Source organism: Astatotilapia calliptera, chromosome 20 (assembly GCF_964374335.1).
Source record: "Astatotilapia calliptera chromosome 20, fAstCal68.1, whole genome shotgun sequence".
In the NCBI taxonomy this organism is placed as follows: Eukaryota; Metazoa; Chordata; class Actinopteri; order Cichliformes; family Cichlidae; genus Astatotilapia; species Astatotilapia calliptera.
The window spans coordinates 1,686,025-1,709,158 of NC_137441.1; the positions used below are offsets into that span (position 1 = coordinate 1,686,025).

At 40.3% G+C, this 23,134-nt stretch overlaps 1 protein-coding gene and 1 long non-coding RNA gene across 2 annotated transcripts; both read left to right on the forward strand.

Annotated features, from left to right (window-relative positions):
• Nucleotides 1-865: 865 nt before the first annotated feature.
• On the forward strand, nt 866-8,918 carry LOC145423235 (uncharacterized). Its single transcript, XM_080295491.1, has 6 exons — nt 866-1,246; nt 1,577-1,891; nt 2,690-2,815; nt 3,803-3,840; nt 6,756-6,872; nt 7,042-8,918. The coding sequence occupies exons 1-6, from the start codon at nt 898-900 to the stop codon at nt 7,180-7,182; spliced, it is 1,086 nt and encodes a 361-aa protein (XP_080151617.1). The 5' UTR covers nt 866-897; the 3' UTR covers nt 7,183-8,918.
• An 11,709-nt stretch (nt 8,919-20,627) lies between these two features.
• On the forward strand, nt 20,628-22,236 carry LOC145423328 (uncharacterized). Its single transcript, XR_013904377.1, has 3 exons — nt 20,628-20,929; nt 21,030-21,168; nt 21,300-22,236. It is a non-coding gene; the product is annotated as an uncharacterized LOC145423328 (long non-coding RNA).
• Nucleotides 22,237-23,134: the final 898 nt, after the last annotated feature.

Sequence of the window (23,134 nt, forward strand, 5' to 3'; positions counted from 1 at the left end):
GGGCGTGCTGGGTGTTTTTTTTACATATATATAGTATTTAAATATGTAGTATATAGTTAGGGCTGGACCAGGTGACCCTGAATCCTCCCTTAGTTATGCTGCAATAGATGTAGGCTGCCGGGGATTCCCATGATGCATTGGGCGTTTCTTCTTCACTCACTATGTATTAACAGACCTCTCTGCATTGAATCATATCTGTTATTATCCTCTGTCTCTCTTCCACAGCATGTCTTTATCCTGTCTTCCTTCTCTCACCCCAACCAATCACAGCAGATGGCCCCGCCCCTCCCTGAGCCTGGTTCTGCTGGAGGTTTCTTCCTGTTAAAAGGGAGTTTTTCCTTCCCACTGTCACCAAAGTGCTGCTCATAGGGGCTCATATGATTGTTGGGGATTTTCTATGTACCTAGGATAAAGTGTACAACATAAAGCACTGTGAGGCGACTGTTGTTGTGACTTGGCGCTATATAAATAAAATTGAATTGTATTGAACTCTGGACTTAATAGACTGGTCATTTAAAATATTTTGTCACTTTAATTATAAAATATGATATTTTAAATCTGTTTTACAAAATGTACAAAGTTCCCCTCCATTGTAGACACTAATATTCTAATAAAAACTTTTTCACAGTCCAGCTGTTTGGCACCTTAGATTATGGTTTAGAAACAGCTGATAAAATAACTCCACCTCTCTCTGCTCACTGATGCTCTCATTTTGTTTGTTTGTTTGTTTTGTTCTTAAACTTGCAGCAGAGCCCGTTACAGCAGGTGGCGCTTGAGGCGGCTGCTGACATGGCCTTTGCCCAAGAGTCAGCTCTGCTCTCAGTGTGTCTGTGTGTGAATGCTGTGATCAGACTGCAGCTTCTTACAGGAAGCACAAACAGTAACTGTTGATGGTTCATGTTTCCAACAGCTCTGCAGGATGGAAACCCTGAAGTCACCGATGCTCAGTTTGTTTACTATGGAGTCATTGGAGGAAATATTACAGTTCCTCTTGTTTTTCAATCATCTGGAACATGGAAGATGTTCTGCAGAGAAGAATGTGAAGGAGAAAACATTCTCATTAATACAACTGATGTCAGAGCTCAAACAGGCAGATACAGCATTGAATATGAAATAAAATCAGTTTATGTTTTATCTGTGAGCATCTCAAAGCTGACTGAGTCTGACTCTGGACAGTACAGCTGTGGTTTGGCTGGATCTTCATCATCAGCTTCACTCACACAGTTTGTGATCGTTGTTGCTGAAGGTGAGTTTCTGTTTCAGCTGTGGAAATGTTTAGTTTCTGTTCCTGAAGCAAAGTTTGAGTTTCACTGACAGCTGCTGACGGTTTAAAGAAGCTGAAGTTTGTTCTTCATAAAAATCTCAAATCTGGAAAACTTTGGTATTGAAATATTTTGAAGGAATAAATCGGTCGCAAATAAGGATTTTTTTTCTCACTGTGCTTAAAGCTGATAATTCAGTAATAAATAAGACTGTAATCTAATCTATTAAAATCTAATAATGTGCAGATTATGAAGCAGCATCAGTGGCTTCTGCAGCACTGATAGTAACTATTGATTGTTTGTCTCTTTAACAGCACTGCTGGATGGAAACGATGATCAGCTGAAACACTTTGATAAAGAAACTGGAAGCTCTCTCACAGTCGGATGTTCCTTTAAACAACCTGGAAACAGAGCGTTCTTCTGCAGGGGAGAGTGTGGAGGAAACAACACTCTTGTTCATACAGATAATGTCAAAGCTCAGAGAGGCAGATACAACATTGGATATGCTTCACATACAGATCCAGGAGTTCTGTATGTGAGCATCACACAGCTGACCAAGTCTGACTCAGGACGGTACAGATGTTACCTGGGTGGTTCATCCAGAGAGTTTGAGGTCACTGTCACAGACGGTGAGTTTTTACTGACATTAATCAAATGTTGTCAGAGTGGAGCTGTTCAGCTGTTCCTTATTTCCTGTCATATATCTGCTGTTCCAGTGGTGGATGTTCATGTTGAACACGAGCAAAGTTTCTAATAATGAGCTCAGTGTCTGTACAGTGATCCCTGTGAGCCAACAGCTCAGGCTGCAGACTGCTCTGAGTGTTAGACTGTTTCTCCCACTGAAAAAGTTACATGCAGATGAACAGAATCAACCTTTTGGAGTTTTTCTACTCTGTACAATGTAAAATAAAGTGGAGAAGCCTTATGGAGACTTTGCTGTGGTCACAGAAGCCCCGTCTACCTGCTTTCAAATCTCCTGTTTTTGAGGATCAGCCTCAAAAGAAGACGTAAAGCTGAGAAGTGATGAAACAGCTTGTTTCAGACAGAGAATGATCTGAGGGGCTGCTCCAACACACGAGGCTCAACTGTAAAAACACAAAGTTACTGTAGTACAGACCAAGAATAAAAATACATGGAAGCATTAATGAGCAGAATAGGTCCACTTTAACGTCTCTGGTAGCTAAATAATGTTTTTATTGATCATTGCAGTTGTTAGTGTTTCAGGCATCTGTATATAAAAGATAAATAACACAAATATTTAATTTATCACTTTCACAGTCTTTGTGAAGAAAATTAAGAAAATGAAGTTGTTCACATTTTTTTCCTTTATTTTCTCCTCTGGGGTTTCTGTCTAGATTTTTATTTATTTTATTTATTTTTGTTCACGTATCTAACCACAGCTAAAGCTCTCTGATCTTTTTCACCAGTCATCCCATCATTAACTGGACAGAACCAGTATGGGCTGTATGTGGGTCTGACTCTGACGGTCACCATCATCCTGGTCTCAGTGTCTGTGCTGATATTCTACAAGAAACGATCCTCTAAACGAAAAGGTGAGACAACAGGAGCACGGATGACACTTTCCATTTCTCACAGTAATGAACATTTCAGTCGTTGGCGTCTCTTTACAGTTAAATAACGTTTTGGAAACACACATTTTTTGTATTCAGAATATTTTCCCATAGAAGATTTGAAAATGCAGTGTGTTTCTGTCACGGTTAGCGCTGGCCGACCGTGGGGATGTGGGGAAAGGAGGACCCAAATGCTGGACTTATTTACAGTGCAGTAAATATTCACATAAATAATCCCGTGGATTCCCCTGACTCCCATGTTGTGTCTTCCTCCTCAATAAGTCCGTGCCTCGTGCTCTCCACCCCCATGTGTCTGCACTCCCCGTGCTCGCTGCTCTCTGGCTTTCCACGCTCTTCCTGCAGGAAGCATTAGAGGCAGCTGTCAGGAGACTAAAATACTGCAGGCATGCACTCGCTGCACTTGACACTAACAACACTAACGTGGAGTCTCATGCAACAATCCTGCACCGGTGGGAGCTCCATCATTCTCTCAAGTAGCTCCCCCGACGAGCCTGATCAGCAGCAGGTGTGTGAGGTCCTAAGGTGTGGCCAGTGCCACCCCCCACCCCCTCACCACCCCACACACACACACACAAACCCAGAAACCAGGAAGACGAGAGACAGCAACACCAGAAATACACGTCCATAACTGCTCATAACTGTCAGGGACCCTGAGTCTGACAGTTACTTGTTGAAGGTCCAAACTGAATTCAGGTTAAGTTATAGAATTGAATAATCTCACACTGGCAGCACCAGCAGCAACTTCAAGCATTTAAACAACCAGGATTCTTGAAGTGTTTTCATTTTCAAGCTTTTCTGGAACATATGTGGTTTGTCCTCTTGATGACTGTCCGAAATGCTGCTGCTCACTGTTTTTGTGAACAGATGAACATTTCAAGACATCAGGATTTATTTGCAGGGACCAGTTGCACCTGTAATAGTTTAAACTCACCTTTGTGCTTTTTTCAGATGTTCCTGTGGAAACACAGTATGCTGATGTCACAGAGGTGAGTTTGGGGAACTTTGAATCTTTTAAACTGTTCAAGAGTCCAGTGAAGAAAAGTCAAAACAAGAAAAGTTTTAACGTCACGAATTTCTTCACAAATAAAATTTCAATCATTAAAGAAAAAATTACCAATAATCATCCCACAGATGTAATATTATCTACAGCTACTCTTAGTACCATTGATGTTAAGTTAGACTCTTTTTCTCCAATTGATCTTTCTGAGTTAACTTCAATAATTACTTCCTCCAAACCATCAACGTGTCTCTTAGACCCCATTCCTACAAAACTGCTCAAAGAAGTCCTGCCATTAATTAATGCTTCAATCTTAAATATGATCAACCTATCTCTAATAATCAGCTATGTACCACAGGCCTTCAAGCTGGCTGTAGTTAAACCTTTACTCAAAAAGCATCTCTAGACCCAGCAGTCTTAGCTAATTATAGGCCAATCTCCAACCTTCCTTTACATCTACATGGTGTCTGTATACAGTGGGGCAAAAAAGTATTTAGTCAGCCACCGATTGTGCAAGTTCCCCCACTTAAAATGATGACAGAGGTCAGTAATTTGCACCAGAGGTACACTTCAACTGTGAGAGACAGAATGTGAAAAAAAAAATCCATGAATCCACATGGTAGGATTTGTAAAGAATTTATTGGTAAATCAGGGTGGAAAATAAGTATTTGGTCAATAACAAAAATACAACTCAATACTTTGTAACATAACCTTTGTTGGCAATAACAGAGGTCAAACGTTTACTATAGGTCTTTACCAGGTTTGCACACACAGTAGCTGGTATTTTGGCCCATTCCTCCATGCAGATCTTCTCGAGAGCAGTGATGTTTTGGGGCTGTCGCCGAGCAACACGGACTTTCAACTCCCGCCACAGATTTTCTATGGGGTTGAGGTCTGGAGACTGGCTAGGCCACTCCAGGACTTTCAAATGCTTCTTACGGAGCCACTCCTTTGTTGCCCGGGCGGTGTGTTTTGGATCATTGTCATGTTGGAAGACCCAGCCTCGTTTCATCTTCAAAGTTCTCACTGATGGAAGGAGGTTTTGGCTCAAAATCTCACAATACATGGCCCCATTCATTCTGTCCTTAACACGGATCAGTCGTCCTGTCCCCTTGGCAGAAAAACAGCCCCATAGCATGATGTTTCCACCCCCATGCTTCACAGTAGGTATGGTGTTCTTGGGATGCAACTCAGTATTCTTCTTCCTCCAAACACGACGAGTTGAGTTTATACCAAAAAGTTCTACTTTGGTTTCATCTGACCACATGACATTCTCCCAATCCTCTGCTGTATCATCCATGTGCTCTCTGGCAAACTTCAGACGGGCCTGGACATGCACTGGCTTCAGCAGCGGAACACGTCTGGCACTGCGGGATTTGATTCCCTGCCGTTGTAGTGTGTTACTGATGGTGACCTTTGTTACTTTGGTCCCAGCTCTCTGCAGGTCATTCACCAGGTCCCCCCGTGTGGTTCTGGGATCTTTGCTCACCGTTCTCATGATCATTTTGACCCCACGGGATGAGATCTTGCGTGGAGCCCCAGATCGAGGGAGATTATCAGTGGTCTTGTATGTCTTCCATTTTCTGATGATTGCTCCCACAGTTGATTTTTTCACACCAAGCTGCTTGCCTATTGTAGATTCACTCTTCCCAGTCTGGTGCAGGTCTACAATACTTTTCCTGGTGTCCTTCGAAAGCTCTTTGGTCTTGGCCATGGCGGAGTTTGGAGTCTGACTGTTTGAGGCTGTGGACAGGTGTCTTTTATACAGATGATGAGTTCAAACAGGTGCCATTCATACAGGTAACGAGTGGGGGACAGAAAAGCTTCTTACAGAAGACGTTACAGGTCTGTGAGAGCCAGAGATTTTCCTTGTTTGAGGTGACCAAATACTTATTTTCCACCCTGATTTACCAATAAATTCTTTACAAATCCTACCATGTGGATTCATGGATTTTTCTTTCACATTCTGTCTCTCACAGTTGAAGTGTACCTCTGGTGCAAATTACTGACCTCTGTCATCATTTTAGGTGGGGGAACTTGCACAATCGGTGGCTGACTAAATACTTTTTTGCCCCACTGTATATAATGTATAATTATTTATCCAATTAATTATTTTTTTGTTAAAAGAAAAAGGTCTATGGATGATATTCACTCAGTATCATACTTGGGGTGTCTGGCCCACAGTGGTTGTCAGAGGAGTGGGTTGGTCCTGGGTGTCGCCCTTGGTGTATGTATGAGGGGTGGTTTGCTAAGTTGGGGGTGGATACCTTGGCAGTCATGCAGGGGGCTGTTTTTTTCTCTGTCATGTGTTGGCTCTTGGCTGTGGGTGGGGTGGAAGTGGCCCTGGATATGTGGAGCAGTTGGACATGGAGAGGAGCGAGAGTGGGCTGATCCTGCCGGCTCTTTCCGGCTTCGCTCTCTTCACTTCTATTTTACTTGATCTGCCCCCTGCGTAGTGCAGTCCTGGGGTCCTTCCTGCAGGCCCACTGCCCTATCCCTGTGCATGGTCGTCTGCTTTGGGGTGCGTGTCTCTCACCTCCAGAGTTGATGGGGGTCTGGGGGTGTGGAGCCTGGGTGGGCGGCTTGCGTGACTGGTTGTAGTGCACCTACAACACCTACAACTGGGCCGCTGCTGGCTGCTGGTGGTGGTAGTGGGAGGCTCTGGACACTGGTGCAGACTTTCATCCATGTTTCTCACACAGCACACTGCTGTTCTCGGCTTCTGCATTTATTACTTCCAGGCTGGACGACTGTAATTCATTATTATCAGGATGTCCTAAAAACTCCCTGAAAAGCCTTCAGCTAATCCAAAATGCTGCAGCAAGAGTCCTGACAGGGACTAGAAAGAGAGCAGATTTCTCCTACAGTGACTTCTGTTCATTGGCTTCTTTTCTCTCTTTTCAGGCGACAGACTCAAACAAACTCACCCATAGTGCACTGAGTTTTCTTAACAAGGCCCGTGTCTCTCCCAACAACGCCTCCTGTAGTAACACCGATGAAGTTGTGTCCTCCGTGTCTCGAGTACGTAGGATGCCAGAGATCATCTGCTGTCCTTAACTGCAGATCATCTTCAGTGTTGCTGCCACAATTCTCTAAATGGATGAAATGAAGCTGCTTTCAGCCTCTGTGTAAATGTTCTAGAAAAGATTCAGATTGTATAATTAATAATGAATATTTTTCTGTTTTTTAGAAAGTGCACTTTAAGGACTTTAGTCCAGTTTCTACATGTAAAGCCTCAAACTACCAGAACCTTAATGGAGCCACCAGAGACCAGGACCAAATCTACTCCACACTCAAAATCCCTGACCAGACTCTCCAGACTCAGAGCTGAACATGAACATCGAAAAGACTAAAGACTAGAATAAAAATCAAATAAAATTAATATTTCTAGTCTGGGTTAAAAGCCAAGCCAAAAAAAGATGATGCAGTGAGTCAGAGTAGCGTCCAGTCATAAAGCTGGCCAAGCTAGTTTTTGCATATTTGTGAAGAATTCATGTATCTGTCATATTAGCAGTCAAAACAAAATCTTTTTAAAAGCACAGAGAAGATTGTGGTGCATACATCATACATTTTATGTGTGGTTGATCTTCAGAAAAACTCCTTTTACTAAACATCAAGTAGGATTAGAAACAACTTTAGAACTTAATAACTTAAGTTACTTAATAAAAAGACTCCTCCCTTCTACATCTAGAAGGGAGGAGTGTCGAGATTAAATGAATCAAACGTTCAACCACTCACAAATATCCAAGTCAACAACTGTACATCAGCAAAACAAGCAGTTTTCAGCTTATGTTTGTAAAACAATAAACTGTCATTTACAAATACTCGTCTCCAGAGTCGGAACAGAAGTATGAAGGCTTGTGAATATGCTCCCCCCTCTTTCCTGGAATAATGTCCAGAAGGAGCCGACACTGTGGGAACAGTTTCCTCTGAAGGAGTTTAACAGCAGGAACATGAAACATGGCTGCTTTTGCTGTCGTTCTTGATATGTTATTGTGTAGAATCTGGACTTTGTGTTCATTTGTCGCTGAATTTGTTTCTTCACTTGTTTTTTTATTTGTTGGCCAAAGAGATTTTAGTCTGAATGAGACACTTTACCATGACAAATAAAGAATTCATGTTATCCAGGTTGTTTAGCCACAACATGATAATTATGATGATACAACAATGAAATCATGTCTGTAGATCTGTATTCTGCTTTATGTTACTAATCTGCCTGTTTCTAGAGCACTAATATTTTCATGTGGAGCTTCCCTGTTGCTGTGATGGGACTGATGCTGCTGAGGGAGGGGCCTCAAATGTAAACGAGCTGTTGGTCACTGCTGGCACTCCCTTCTCATTGCAGGGCCACGTTAGTGTTCAAGTAGGACAAAACAGACAAAGAAGAAAACACTCGTAAATATTTCAGAAAATTTGGTGTTTTATTTATTTTTTTATTGCAAATATTGTTTAACAAGACAAAACTGCAAACTTCACATTTGTTTCTCACTCTTAACTGAAATCTTTCACTTACCAAACAAACACATCGCTCCTCTCTGTCTGTCCAGACACGTGGCGGCACTTCTGCTGTCATTTTGTTCGTATGTAACAAAGTAAAAAGTGTACACATGAGTTTGTGACTCTCACTGAACTAACACAGCCGATCCCTCAGCGTGTTGGTGCTCTCTGCTCATATTAAATCATTTTTGGCTTTTTATAGAACTTATTTTAACATTTCACTCAAAAACAAACAAAAAAGTCACTTCAGGGGCCAAACTGTGTTATATTTCATCAGGTCAATATCTGTGTGTTTGAGCTCCCTGCTCTGAGGGCAACTCTGAAACAGTTTTTTCCTCATAATCGTATAAAAGGAACTTTGATGTTCTGCTATTTTCATTTCATCTGAAACCCACACTCGGCTTCAATACCGTGGGATTCTTAACTACAGTGTTGTGTAAATTGTAGTTACACAAGAGAAACCAGCCTTCAGCTTCCATGTGAGTCTGCATTTTTCTTTTGTCTTTCATATAGTAAACATGTTATATTTACAGAATCCTCAGGCATTAATAAAGTATCCTGATCAATTGAGCGGTGACGGTCTTATTTATAAAGTCTGAATTAAAACAGAATTTAATGATTTGCAAATGTCATAAACACATATTTTATTCATTATATCAAATAATTCTATTTTATTTATTTGGTTCTGTATTTTTATTCTGAATAGAAGAGAAAACATAAAATGTTCACACTGAGAAAATGAACCATTTTAAGAAAACTAAGCTCATTTTGAATTTGATGGCAGACGCAGGCCGTGTTCCTCGCTGAGCAGCGTCTCCTCTTCTTTGAACAAGATGCAAACCCCAAGTTGCTCCCCGATGCATCAGAGTGTGAATGTCATTAGAAAAGCACTCAGTTTAGAGACGGTGCTTGTGAGGTGAATGTGGCACACTGTACAAAAAAATTGTAATATAAAAGTATTTTACTGTGTATTTTATAGTTTTGTACTGTTTTTCTAGAATATCATTAAATTTACATAAATAGGCTGTGATTTTATATTTCAAATGTAAATTAATGTAAACTCGCTGTAAATGTAATAAAACATAATTTTCTCATTTTTTAAATATATCTGTCTGTACATGTGCATATTTAGATTGTTCAAATACTTTCACAAATGTATCACAATTTCACAAATATTTGTCCGTTATTTGAAAGATTGAACTGTTAAATTCAAATGTAATGCTATGGAAAAAAATATAAAATGATTCTTATAAACTTTTTTTACACCAAATAATAATAATAATTATTGTTATTTAGGGCGATCGTGGCTCAAGAGTTGGGCGTTCGTCTTGTAATCGGAAGGTTGCTGGTTCGAGCCCCGGCTCGGACAGTCTCGGTCGTTGTGTCCTTGGGCAAGACACTTCACCTACCACCTACTGGTGATGGCCAGAGGGGCGGATGGTGCGATATGGCAGCCTCGCCTCTGTCAGTCTGTCCCGGGGCAGCTGTGGCTACACCTGTAGCTGCCTCCACCAGTGTGTGAATGAATAGTGGAGTTGTAAAGCGCTTTGAGGGTCACAAAAAGCCCTATATGAATGCAATCCATTATTATTTAAACCAACTGTTAACTGTATATTATATTTCTGTACATTTAACTATTATTATTCATATTGCCGCATTCATTGACCTTGTTTACAGGTAATTTCATTGTTTAATCACATTAAAATGTTCCCAATTTAATGTTTAAAAACTCTTGGAAAAGGCAAAATCCCATGTAAAATTAGGGCAACAAACTGTATTGGCATTACTGAAAATAACTGTATTTTTACGAGAAAGTTCTTTTCTGTTATTTTATGGGATTATTTTGGCGCCCCAGCTAGAATATTACTGTTGTTTTAGGATTTTCTTTTTTACACTGCATGTTGCATATGAGAATCAGTCCATTTACCATTTAGTCTGCTGCTCAGCAGTGCTCGCTCTTCTTTGTTGTATGTTACATCTTTAACATAGTGTCACTCATGGAGACTGGCCCAGGAACAGCTGGCTCATGCAGGCATGTCATTGGTTGACAATGACGTCGGGGAGCGCTTGATTTTGTTTTGCTCTTTTTTTTATTGGTGGAGGCTGCAGTATCGTTCAGTCGCGCTCATTTAATCGTGGAAAGATAATCACTGAGCATCAAATCTGATTAATTGTGCAGCCCTGATGAACACAACAAACACCTGAAAGCATGAAACTGTGTGCTAATACTTTACACACGGGCTGTGTGTGTGTGTGTGTGTGTGTGTGTGTGTGTGTGTGTGTGTGTGTGTGTGTGTGTGTGTGTGTGTGTGTGTGTGTGTGTGTGCGTGTGCGTGTGTGTTTCTGTGTGTGTATTCCTGTCTAGCTATCTTTGTGAGGACCGAAATCTGCATTCTGCTATACTTGTGAGAACCAACAGTCACTTGTGAGGACACACAAGCCGGTCCTCACAAATTTGAGTGTGTGTGTTTACTGTTCATTTCTACTGTCAGTGTGTAGTTGGTTTTTGTGTAGTTGTGCATGTTGTTGCTGATTGTTTAAAAGCTGTAAGAATTTTTTTAAAGTAACAAAGTAACACAATTTGAATCTTACAGGTCAGAAAAAACTGCAAAGAAAAACCTTACTGAGAAAAAAGAAGCTAATTTCACTCAAAGGCAACCAGCAGCTGCCGACGACTTTTAAGGAGGTATGGAATACCTCCTTAAACTCGCACTCACTGTTGGTAAATTCATTATGACATATGAAAAAATGACTTATTCTGCAAAACAAACAAACAAACAAACAAAAAAAAACCTCAAAAGAAACAATTCCCCAGAGTTTTTACCAAACACAGGATACTTTGTGAAAACCAGGATTTACATTAGACCTCAGGTCCTGCTGCTCAAACCGCTTTCTCATTTCTCAGTTTCAACATGGTTGATACTTTTAATCACATCCTCCTTTTGGGTCTTATTTCCTCCTATCAGCCATAAGGTGAGGGAGACACATGAGGAGAGAGGAGTCGAAGCTGCTTGATAAAGTGCTTTGTTACATTGTACTCTGGAAGAAAAGAAAAAAGAGTGATGCAGAGGGGAGGAGTGTAGAGGTGCTGTGGTGTTTGGAGGAGGGACTCCTTCAGTTAGAGAAGTGAGGCGTCACAAGTTCCTGGTTTCCAGTGAAGAAGAAGAGAGGCAGCAGTGAACCATCAGAGCCTCATCATGAAAGTCCGTCACACTCTGATCTGCTTCTTCTTCCTTTGTGAGTACATTCACTTGTTCTTTCTGTCACTCTCCTTCTTCAACATGTTTCTGTTGTTAAACATGATGATCAGAGTCAGCTATGAGTCACTTTCATGGACGCTTCCATTCTGACTCTGGTTGCAAACTGCTCGGACTGTCACGGTTCTGGGTCAGTTTCCACCCAGTATTTTGAGTTTATTATGTTTTGGTTTAATTTTACATCAGGGATTGTTTTCTTGTTCTCTTGTTGTGTTAATGATGATGATTATGATGTTTATTATTAGAGTTTCATGTTTCTGTTTGTGTTTAGGATTTGTTCTTCGGTTGTGTCTGCTTAGTATATGTCTAGTTCCATGTGTCATTTTCTGTCTGTCTCTCAATGTCGAGTCTGCGTCTTAGTGTGATGGTTTCTTGTTCCTGTTTTATTGTGAAGGTCTGCGTCTCATGTGAGTGTGTTCAGTTTTACCTCTCGTCACCCATCTGTGTCTCCCACCTGTGTGTAATCTCCCTGTGATTCTCTGAGTGTATTTAAGTCGTGTCTTCTGTGTTTGTAGTTGCTGGTCCGTCTGTGTCTTCCACCCGGCTTCATCTGTGTGTTTCCCTGCTGTCAACCGCCAAGTGTTTCTGCTCGCTTTCATTCATGTTCGGGTTCGTGTTCTGTAGTCAGTTGTTCCCAGTCTAGTTTAGTCCTTGTTCGGTTCGCCTTTTGTCCATTTTTATTTTGTTTAATAAACCACCATCACACCTTTACAAGTGCCTGCGTTTGGATCCTCCTTTATTTTCCACACGGCTCATCTCACTCGCCGTGACACGGACACAAACCTCCTCCTGCTGCCAACAACAAAGAAACTGTTTTTCTTTCTTTTACTCCAATCCTCAGAGTTTGTTAAGTTTGAGGTTTAATTTTTATTCAATGTGTGAATTTGGATTTCTATTTAGGTTTTTATTGTTATTCTACTGTTTTTAATTATTGTTTGGTTATTATGGTTTTTTTTGGTTGAGCTTCATTCTAGTATTTTTGAGTGTTTTCAGTTATTTTTTAATTATTTGAGTTCTTGCCTGTGTTTAGATTTTTATTGACCTGTAGACTAAAGCTTAGCCTCCCAGTTCTAGTTTGTTTTCTTCTTCGTTCAGGTCCAAATTTAGTCTGCTTTCTTAAGTCGACAGCTAAAATATTTTAGTGGGAAACTTTAGCTGGGCAGATGCCGACATCTCATGGGACTTTAACTGATCCCTGACAAAAAAACTGAAAAAACTAAAGTCGTATTCATCAGCTACATGATGGTTTCTATGTGCTCGTCAGGAGGCACCGCTGCTTTTAAACTGGCCTGTTTTGTGATTGCCTTTAGCCTTGAAGATTTAGGACTTTTCATTATAATCTTCCTCTGTTTCTCTCTTTAATTTGATCGCCCTTACGTCAGATTTTTCTAACAACGTGTAGAGAAGTGTGGAGATTTACTACTTATGTCATACGTAAAACAAAGTGTTATGAGTAAATAAAGTAATGGTTTCATCTTCTAATTTTTTTTCAGTAAAATTTCTTCCAATGCATTTTTCATAGCTAAGCATCCATCCCATAATACCAACAATAGAGGAATAACAAAATTCAAGCTGCTGCTGGTTTAACCACAACTTCCTAGTTGAGGGCTCACTCGACCAGTGACGGACGAGGCTGAATGTGTGTGTGTGTGTGTGTGTGTGTGTGTGTCTGTGGGGAGGTCAGTTTTTTTTTTTTTTTTGGCTCTTTTGCATCAGAATTGTTGTCTAAAGGCAAAGAAAGATGCCCAACGGATTTACTTTACCAAATTGACCATCCCAGCCTTGCCTTAATGGTCTATTTGATTCACCTTTTATTGTTTATTTTATTTATTTATTTTCACTTGCTAGATACGGGACAGACTTGAATGAGGAAAAGAAAAGGGAGAAAGGAAGAGGGGGAAAACAGTGGAGAAGAGGGACGGGGATAAATGGCAAAAAAAACCCAAAAACCAACTAAATAAGCAGACAAAAAAAACAAAAAACAAATACATCTATCGATCACCTGGATCACCTGTTGAGAAAGAAAAAAGAAAACAAGCAGAAGAGAACGAGAGTAATAGAATAAACAACATCACGATGATATATGGGAATATGACAGTAAATACTAAATATTAAACATTGTTGTGCAGCACGTAAGATGTGGGGAGGTCAGTTAACTCATTCATATTCAGTCAGTAGCTACAGAAACTACACACTGACTAACATCAGTTCTACTGAGAGCAGATAGATGTGTGTGTGTGTAAAATGTTAAAGAAAAAGGGAAACTGTTGAGGCACTCTGTCAAAGGTTAAAGCAGTTAAACGAGCAAAGCGGGCCAATGTGTATCGAGGCAAAGTCTTCATCAGAGTCGCCTCTATGTTTTCTATTTTCAGTAAATTGTTGAAATGAAACAAAAACATTTTTCGTAACTTTTGGTTCGTCTGCAAACGATCAGACTGCAGCTTCTTACAGGAAGCACAAACAGTAACTATTGATGGTTCATGTTTCCAACAGCTCTGCAGGATGGAAACCCTGAAGTCACCAAAGCTCAGTTTCTTCACTATGGAGTCATTGGAGGAGATTTGGAAGCTGGATTCTCCTTTGAGTCTCCAGGAACATGGAAGATGTTCTGCAGAGAAGAATGTGAAGGAGAAAACATTCTCATTAATACAACTGATGTCAGAGCTCAAACAGGCAGATACAGCATTGAATAGGAATGGACTGGTTCTCATGTTTTATCTGTGAGCATCTCAAAGCTGACTGAGTCTGACTCTGGACAGTACAGCTGTGGTTTGGGTGGATCTTCATCATCAGCTTCATTCACACCGTTTGCGATCGTTGTTGCTGAAGGTGAGTTTCTGTTTCAGCTGTGGAAATGTTTAGTTTCTGTTCCTGAAGCAAAGTTTGAGCTCAGTGTCTGTACAGTGATCCCTGTGAGCCAACAGCTCACACTGCTCTCAACACTCTGTTTCTAAGTTTGTCAAGTCTATTGTTAATTTTCACCGGATGGATGGAAACAAAAATCTCATTGGGTGATTTTTAAATGATTCTAAATAAGTCTAACTCTCCACTTTGCAAAGTCCGCCTCTCTACATCTGATGGACTGTAGTTGTGACGGTGAACATTAAAGTCTGAGCGTCAGAGCCGATTATAGTCAGAGTACTATAGTGTATCTTTAATGAACACTCTGGCCTGTGATTGACTCTACGACACAGGAAGCTGAACACAGACACAAAGAACCATAAATGACAACAAAACACAGCAAAGTGGCTCCATTGTTTTTGTTACAGACACGTTCCTTCCTGTAAGGCCTTTGTGACTGAGGCCTTACTCGCCAATTTCAGGAAGGGCAACTGGTGGGAAAAAGTAGCTTCAGTCAGCAGCATGAATAGACACTTTATGTACCTGAGCAGGTAACATGAGGCAGACGCAAAGGCTGATGGTGAGGAAGGATTGTAGGGATGTGTTGTTTCTGAAAGATGTACTCCTTCAGTGGAGAACTCTTTTCTCTTTTTTCCAGGAAGTCCACTATGAGAACTGGACTCCAACTTGTGCAATGTAAAGGCTCAACCCACCAGGACATGGATCCAATCAGCAGAGACTTGGACCAAACCTGCTCTGCACTCACATCACAGGAGACTCTGGATTTGATCATTTTCCAGCCTCAGGCTGAAGTTTGTTCACAGACGCTGAAAACTGAGAATCGATAAAATACAGAATCCTTTCAAAATTACTGAATTACATAATTTCTATCATAATGAATTTGCTTCTTTATGTAAATGTAATAATGATCAAAACCAATCACAGCACAGAAACAGCTCTTCCTAAAGACATCAGTGACCTGAAGATCCACAGTGACCACAGAGAGTCTCAGTTTTAGAGCGTCTCACTGCTGCCTTCAACATTGTTTATTAAATGCTAATTCAAAGACGGTTTAACATGTCAGGTCCTCGACTGACTCTCATCATATCAAAAGTTTAGAAGTTTTTATGTTTGATCCGGTAAATTCCATCAGGGGTTGGGTCTGCCTGATGCTCCTTCCTGTTACAATAGAGCTTTTCTTACAATAAAAAACTGCTGTTGTTTGTGCCATATGAATGAAAATTAAATGATCAATTGAAATAAATGAAGGGAAACATGTCAGAGCCGTTCATATTCATGTCTGTGTCTGTTTCTTGTTTAGAGTTAATCTCGGTTTGGCTTGTGTTATTCTGGCGTCTCTTTATAGGCGAGTTCTTTTTTGGGGAAGACCAAGCGCCCCCAAATTTCACAAGAGAACCCTTAAAAATAACTATATTATTATTAGTAGAGTTATTTTCTGAAATAATTTTCAAATGGTACAATTTCCTAACTTTCTATTGACAACAGTACAGGACAGAACAAAAACAGGTTTATGTCGAGTGTTGTTGATGTCACAGCGTCTCACACAGAGGCTGTTTGTCATTAATAGTCTCAGTAAGACTTTCACTGCTGCAGCAGAAAGAAGATGCATCAGTGATGCACATTTAAAACACAATTTAACTCAGATACAGTTCAGACTGTCCTGATGATGCAGGGACATCATGTGACTTATAAAGTGTCTGCTTATTTTTATTTGTTCTCTAAATAGCGTCAACAACATTGTAACCTTCTGATCCACGAGTCTGCTGGGACATCACGAGCGTCCAGCCCAGGAGCTGATGTACTTTATTATTTTATTCTGGTGAAAATGGGCGTCAGTGTTTGTTTACAGCACAGCTGCAGATCCAAGTGACAGCAAGTCAAAATGATGTTACCTGTCTTTCCAACAGCCTGTATCCAGTTTGGGTATTGATATAAACTGATATGGATCCGTTTTTATCCTTGTTTCACTGCAACATTGAACTTTTGGATTAAACTTCCAGGAAGGCTGCTCACGCTCAGGGAAGCATTTCCTTTTCAGGGATCAGTGTTTTATTTTTCTATATATTCATTTGCATTTCTTTGTTCTTTGTCAAAAATACTTTAAGAACTTTATAGTGCAGCAAAAATCAAATAAGGGCAGCATAACAACTGTTCATTTGCATTAAATAAAAACTGACAACATTGCTTTACATGTTTAATGAATTTTGAGTGAGATCAGAGCTCAAACATGATATTTGAAAACTATGATGTGATAGTTGGAATCCATGTGTAACAGTATCGTTTAATAAATGTTGTCAAATCAAATGTAGCCGCACAGGACAGAATTACTGGGCTTCTTAATGTGCATCTCTTATTGTTGGTGAAGACAGACTGAACAAAAATGTCTTTTTTTCCTCTTTACTTTCGCCCAACAGCAACCATACGGACTTATGCTGAACTTTAACAGCATGAGAGGAAATGTGGCAAATTAACAGAATAAAGGATGATGGGGAAAAAAGCACCAGAGCAATACGAGGGAGTAAAGAAATAAAAAAAATACAAGTACAAAATACGTCAGTGGCCTCTGACTGTACAGAACAAAATACAAAGAGCTAAATTACACAAGCCTCGTTTAAAAGGTGCGCAAGTGTTACATGTATTATTTTATAAACACGTACTTTCCACAGCACTATCTCACTCAGGATATTGGAGCAGACAGATGATGTTGCAGCTTACATGCAGAAAATGTCCTGCAGGTCCTTTACATCATCTTGTTAAAATACTTTTTACCACTGCAATACACCAACGTGTTTCAACAAGTTATGTGCATATTTACAGATTTCTTACCAACAGTGTAATCAGATTACTTTTTTCAAGTAAAGTAAGGGTTTACTATTGCAAAAAAGATAATTAAATTACCGTTACTTTCCCGTAGGAACGCTGCGTTACTGCGTTACTAAAACCGTGATTTTTTTGCGAGAATGTCTCATGACAGTGACGTAAGCGAGTGCGACGTTCGTGACAACAGCTGTGTGCAGATCAACAATGGATCATATATCGAGTGCAGAGAGAGTATGAGCGTGCAGCGTTTAAAGCGTGGAAGTACTGACCTTACTTTGAGTTTGATTCCATAAGAAGTGACAAAAACATTAGTGTCCGCTGTGCGTGGGAAGAAAACTTCTTTTTACAGCGAAAAACCCCCCCAAACGTCCGAGCAAACACCAAGTGCGCTACCACAGGAATGTGAAACTCACAGAGAAACCCCGGAGTCCCAGACAGTGACATGACCGCTGCGTCACACCTGCACCAGGACAAACCGCCACCCACCCCACTCCTGCTAAACAGGCGACAGTAGATTTAAGAGCAACAGGACTCGCTGAGTCTTTGATTTTATTCATTTTCTGCTGTTTTACTTGCATCTATTTGAAAGAGTGAGTTTAAACACAAACAACTATTTTATTTTATGTGCAGGAATGTGCAGAAAATAGGTTTAAAGTCAAAGACTGTTGTATATAATTTAATTTTTGATTAATGCAGTGTGAATGAAATTAAACAATTAAAACAATTTTTAAAAGAGACTTTTTTTTAATTGATGACATTTTATATGATGGATTATGTATAAAAAATAGAATTGGGCTAAAGGTCTATTCATTAGGTATTCAGGTTGTATCGTGTTTTTTAAAAGTAACTAATTACTTTTGAAAATGAGTAATCAGTAAAGTAATGGGATGACTTTTTTGAAGAAGTAATCAGTAATTAATTGCTAATTACTTTTTTCAAGTAACTTGACCAACACTGCTTAAAAAACAATCACCTCTTCGTGACAGTCTCATCGAAGCAAAAAGAAAAACAGGAAGAGCCAAAAATGCTTTTAAGGGGAAAACTGCAGTTAACTGTTAAACACTGCCCCCTGCTGACCACATTGTGCAACTACACAAACCAATAAAATGAACGTCTTCAAGTGCACACAACATGCAGATAACAAAAGTGAAAACACGGACAATACAATTAAATGACTCAATAACATCGTCTTAACATACATCCAAACAAACTAACTTTTTAAAAACTCTCTTCACACTTTAAATGGATGCTTGCTTTACTAAAGTGGGAAACATTATTAGCAATATTCACTCGCTTACACAAACAAAAAGCAGAAAATCTCAAAGAACAGTTTAAAGATAAAAGATGTTTCATAAAACTTTGATCTCATGAAAGTTTAAACTTGTTTGACCTTGAAAAAGAGGTCAAAGGTCAAAACTAATGTGATATTGAGAATCCCCTAATATCATTCACTATATGACTGCATGTTAATACAACCAATGACATTAAGGAACCTTATTTTTAAACAGCATTCCTGTCATTCTGACGTTCAGATTAATACACCAATCCTGACCTTGAAGGAGAGGTCAGAGGTCAGACGTGACATGATATTTTAAATCTTCATGTAGCTTTTGTTTTGCTCCTTTACAGCTTTATTTTAAAAGCTACAGTGAAAAGTGATAGTAAAGCACAGGAGAGAGAGGAGACATGCGGCAATTTGAACCAACCCCGCCCTCAGCCGTGCGGCATGTGGTCGCATGCTCAGCTAAGCCAGCGACCTTGGCTTTGAAGACCTCGGTGGAAGTTTCAATGGATTTTCAACATGACTCCACTGTACACACTTTTACCTGAATTCATTGAAAACTTTCTCTCGTGCTCACAGACAGAATGACATGCACATATGCAAACACTACCAAAAACCTTACCTAAACTTCAGAGTTTGTGGCACAGGCACGGAAAAAGGGAACTTTTCAGTGTGCATCGTCATTACACACGTCGCAGCTTTGCACGGGGTGAATTAGCAGAACTCAGTTTACGAAATAAAGTTTCCTTCATTTTATTGTGAAACGAGTCACTCCACCGTTTAAAAGTAATATTTGACAGGACAAAGTTGTAAAAGAAATTCGAATTCTTTTCCTGTGGTGCACATTAGTGGACAGTAAAGCTGCATTAATGAGAGCAACCACAGCAGCCCCGAGACACTAAACTTCATATTTACCAAAGAAACCTGAAAATCTCAAATTTAATGTCTTCAAAGTCTCAGCAGTTCATGGTCAGTGGAGATGTTTCCTCTTTGTTATTGTGAGAATAAAATAATTCTCCATGTAACAACAGCACAGATATTAACTGTCCCCTCAGTGCTGTGGAGCAATAAGTTTGTCAGACTTGGTCAGTGTTGACGTTCAGCTTCCTCTTCTGCCACGAGCTGACCTCAGACTCAGTGAGATCGCATCAACAGGAAGTCGAGCTGTTGCAGCTGTTATAGACAAAAAACAGCCTCAATGCAACTTTTTGAAATGGACAAGAATGATCCTCTATCCTGGGTCTTTGTGCTGGATGTCATGTTAGCTGTGATGTAATATTTAACTCTCATTATTATGTCCAGTCAAAATGAAACTAAGTTAATTAAATAAGGAATTATCTAATAAAAATATGAACACAAGATTCAAAAGATCTCATGGAAAAGCTCAGGGCCCGTATCCCTAAGGATTCTGAGAATCCTCTCAGAGAGCTCCTAACTTAACCTAAAAATTCCTTGCCAGGAGTTTTAGCTCAGAAGTGATTCCAGAACATTTTCAGTGAACTCTGAGCAATGAATGGATGGAAAATCCTATCTTAGTGAGGAGGTGTGGTTGACCCTGTTGCTAGGTATGAGTCATCATTTCGAAAGCCGTGATTGGTTGATCCTACAAGTTTAATGGAAATGAGCTTTTGGTGATAATGAGCAAAGGAAATACCCTCAAATGAATAAACATAATTATACACTCTAATCTTATGCTGACTGTAATTGTAAATAATATTTCACATTCAAGAAAATATCTGGAAAATGAATAGTAAGCTGTAGGGGTTATAGCCTAACATTAGAATCTAAAATATGTGAAAACTTAAACTCATTACACCCTGTTCAAATAATGATTCGTGTCTTATTTGCTCATATAAATATCCTAGCTGGCATATTTTGTACTTTCACTCCCATATGGACCCTGTTGAAAACAAGATGGCCTATCTCAAGAGGCTGTCCTTAATGAAGTAGAAATCACAACGTTACAAGTCCAGTGTGGTCTCAACGAGGGTAACACGGCTCAGCTTTTATCAATGTCTGTGATTGCTGGTTGGTCTATTTATAAAGGCTTGTTAACAAATATCCTACAAACACAGAAAATGGAGGAAAAAAAAGGACTCGCAAGCCGAACTGGACTGAGGAGCAAGGTTTGTTGCTGGCCCAGTTGGTGAACGAACATAAAGGTATGTTACGAGGAAAATTTGGCCCACCTGTCACTAGCCAAGGCAAGAGGCGCGCCTGGGACACAATATCCCAAACAATCAATGCCTCTTTTCCACTGGTGGTGCGGACAGGCGACGATTGTGAGATAAGGTGGTATGTGCTGCAGTCCAAGACAAAAGATGAGATTGCAGCACACAAGCGGGAATCCTCACTCACAGGTGAGCAAAATATTATAGCCTACCACATAATCTGGCAACTTGCTCCTACTGGCAAAGTTAATTTACATGCCTACTGTGTTCATTGACTGTTTCTTTCTAGGGGGTGGACCACCTGCAAAGCGGCTGTCCCAGGTGGCCGACACTGTCTTTCAAGTCCTGGGACACTCTGAGGTCAGTGTCACCGGGCTGCCAACAGGCATTGACACATCAATGATGCAGGCCCTTGAAGTGCAGCAAAGGTAGGACACAGGGTTATTCATATCTACAGTGTTTATTCATTGCAGAAGCCATTTCATGTGTTATCCATGCTCATTGTATTAAATTAATTTAATCAAAACAATAATTAAACTAGGCCTATGTATTTCTGTAGCATGGAGCCATCACAAGAACTGAGCCCATCAAGTTTGCCGATGAGATTGCCGCCTGAACCATCTGCAGCTGCTCCTCAGGATAGCCCAGCGGATCAAACACCATTCCCATCTGCAGCACCTGCTCCGTCAGCATCCCTGCAGGAGAGCAGATTGATGTGTTTGAACAACAAAAAAAGTCCTTTCCCTTCAGGAGGAGTACTACCGCCTTAAAATTGAACGCCTAAAAAATAAACCATTTACAGATTGTGTTCTGTGTCTTGCATTTAACAATTGCAGGTGATGTGCAGTAAAACTGTGGTAGTTCTTAATACCATCACAAGTTCTCAAAAGACATGGGGCTACAGCTTCCCTGAAATGTGAAGTTTGCCCTGTAAGGCAGTCCACTCTGGGCTAGGGTCCCCTGTGGAATGTAAATATCTTCTTCACCACCATCCTCATCGCCATCCTCCAGAGGTTCTGCAATCTGGCTAACCTTGCAAATATTGTGTAATATTGCACAGGCTATGATGACTTTGCTGACTTTCTCATACCTCAGCCGCACCTCTCCGTGGAGAACGTGAAAGCGCCTCTTAAGCTGGCCTATGCCACGCTCCACCACCGCTCTTGTTGTCTTGTGGGCCCTACAATAGACTAGAGACCTTTAATTATTTGATGGAAATATTGCACTACTTGGATGCTCTAACATATTGCTTGCATTTCATTTCCATGATTTTTGTATTGTTTGGCTTACCTGTTATAGTTTAGTTGGGGCCCTTGGCGTGGGCTGGAGGTAAGGAGCCATGGTTTGCATATAGCCACTGTCCCCTAACAAGTGGCAATTAGCTGGCACATAGCGTCTCTCAAAAAGCTGTCTGATGCCACTCTCGGAGAGCATTCTCGCATCATGTGTGGAGCCTGGCCATTTAGCCACAATGTCCAAAATCTTACAGGCCGCATTGAACACTATTTGCACATTGATGCTGTGGAAATTCCTCCTGTTAACAAAGACAGCCTCGTCCTCTGATGGTGCAATTCTCACATGTGTTCCATCAATTACACCCACAACGCCAGGGAATCCTGCAATGTCCATAAATGCCCTTTTATGTGTGTGTAAAGTGCGGGCATCCAGCGGGAATGAAACAAATTGTGTCACAATATTAGGTTGTGACAAAGCTGTCAGTGTATTTGCCAAATACCTCAGGGTTGTGATTACTTTCGTCTCCGGTGTAATAGCGTTGTGGCGTCGAGTTGGTGAAGTAATTGCATCTCTAAGGAGATCCATCACAAACATGATTCCTGCACGATCCAATCTGTAGCGTCTCAATAATTCCCTGTCATCCAGTGTTTGCAGGACATCTCTCTTGCCTCTTCTGTTGGCCATTTTGTGCAGCTGCTTAGGGGAACTCCTAAGCCACTAAAAGTCCTCTTCCCTGCTCGTAGCAGATCTCGCCTTAGGAGCCCTTTTAAGCGCTAGGAATCTTGAGGAATAGCTTTTATATTAACTGGGATTGTCGTGTCACTTTTAGGGGAAATTCTAAGAAAACATCATGACTCTGAGAATTTTCTTAGAATTTGGCCGCTAGGAGCCACTTTTTGCACAAAGATTCTTTAGGGATACGGGCCCAGATCTTTAATGAAGGTCGGACAGATTTACAACCTCAGAGTCAGCAGATACTGAAATGCTGTGAAGTCTCAAGAACAATATGCACAAATAACAATGACACTTATGATCATTTAAGAGTTTTAATATTAGAAGAAGACTAAATGAATTTTAGCTGAGGTGGAAGAATCAGCTGGACACATCATCACATTTTAAATTAGTGATGTGAATTCTGGTTTCAGGGATAAATATAAA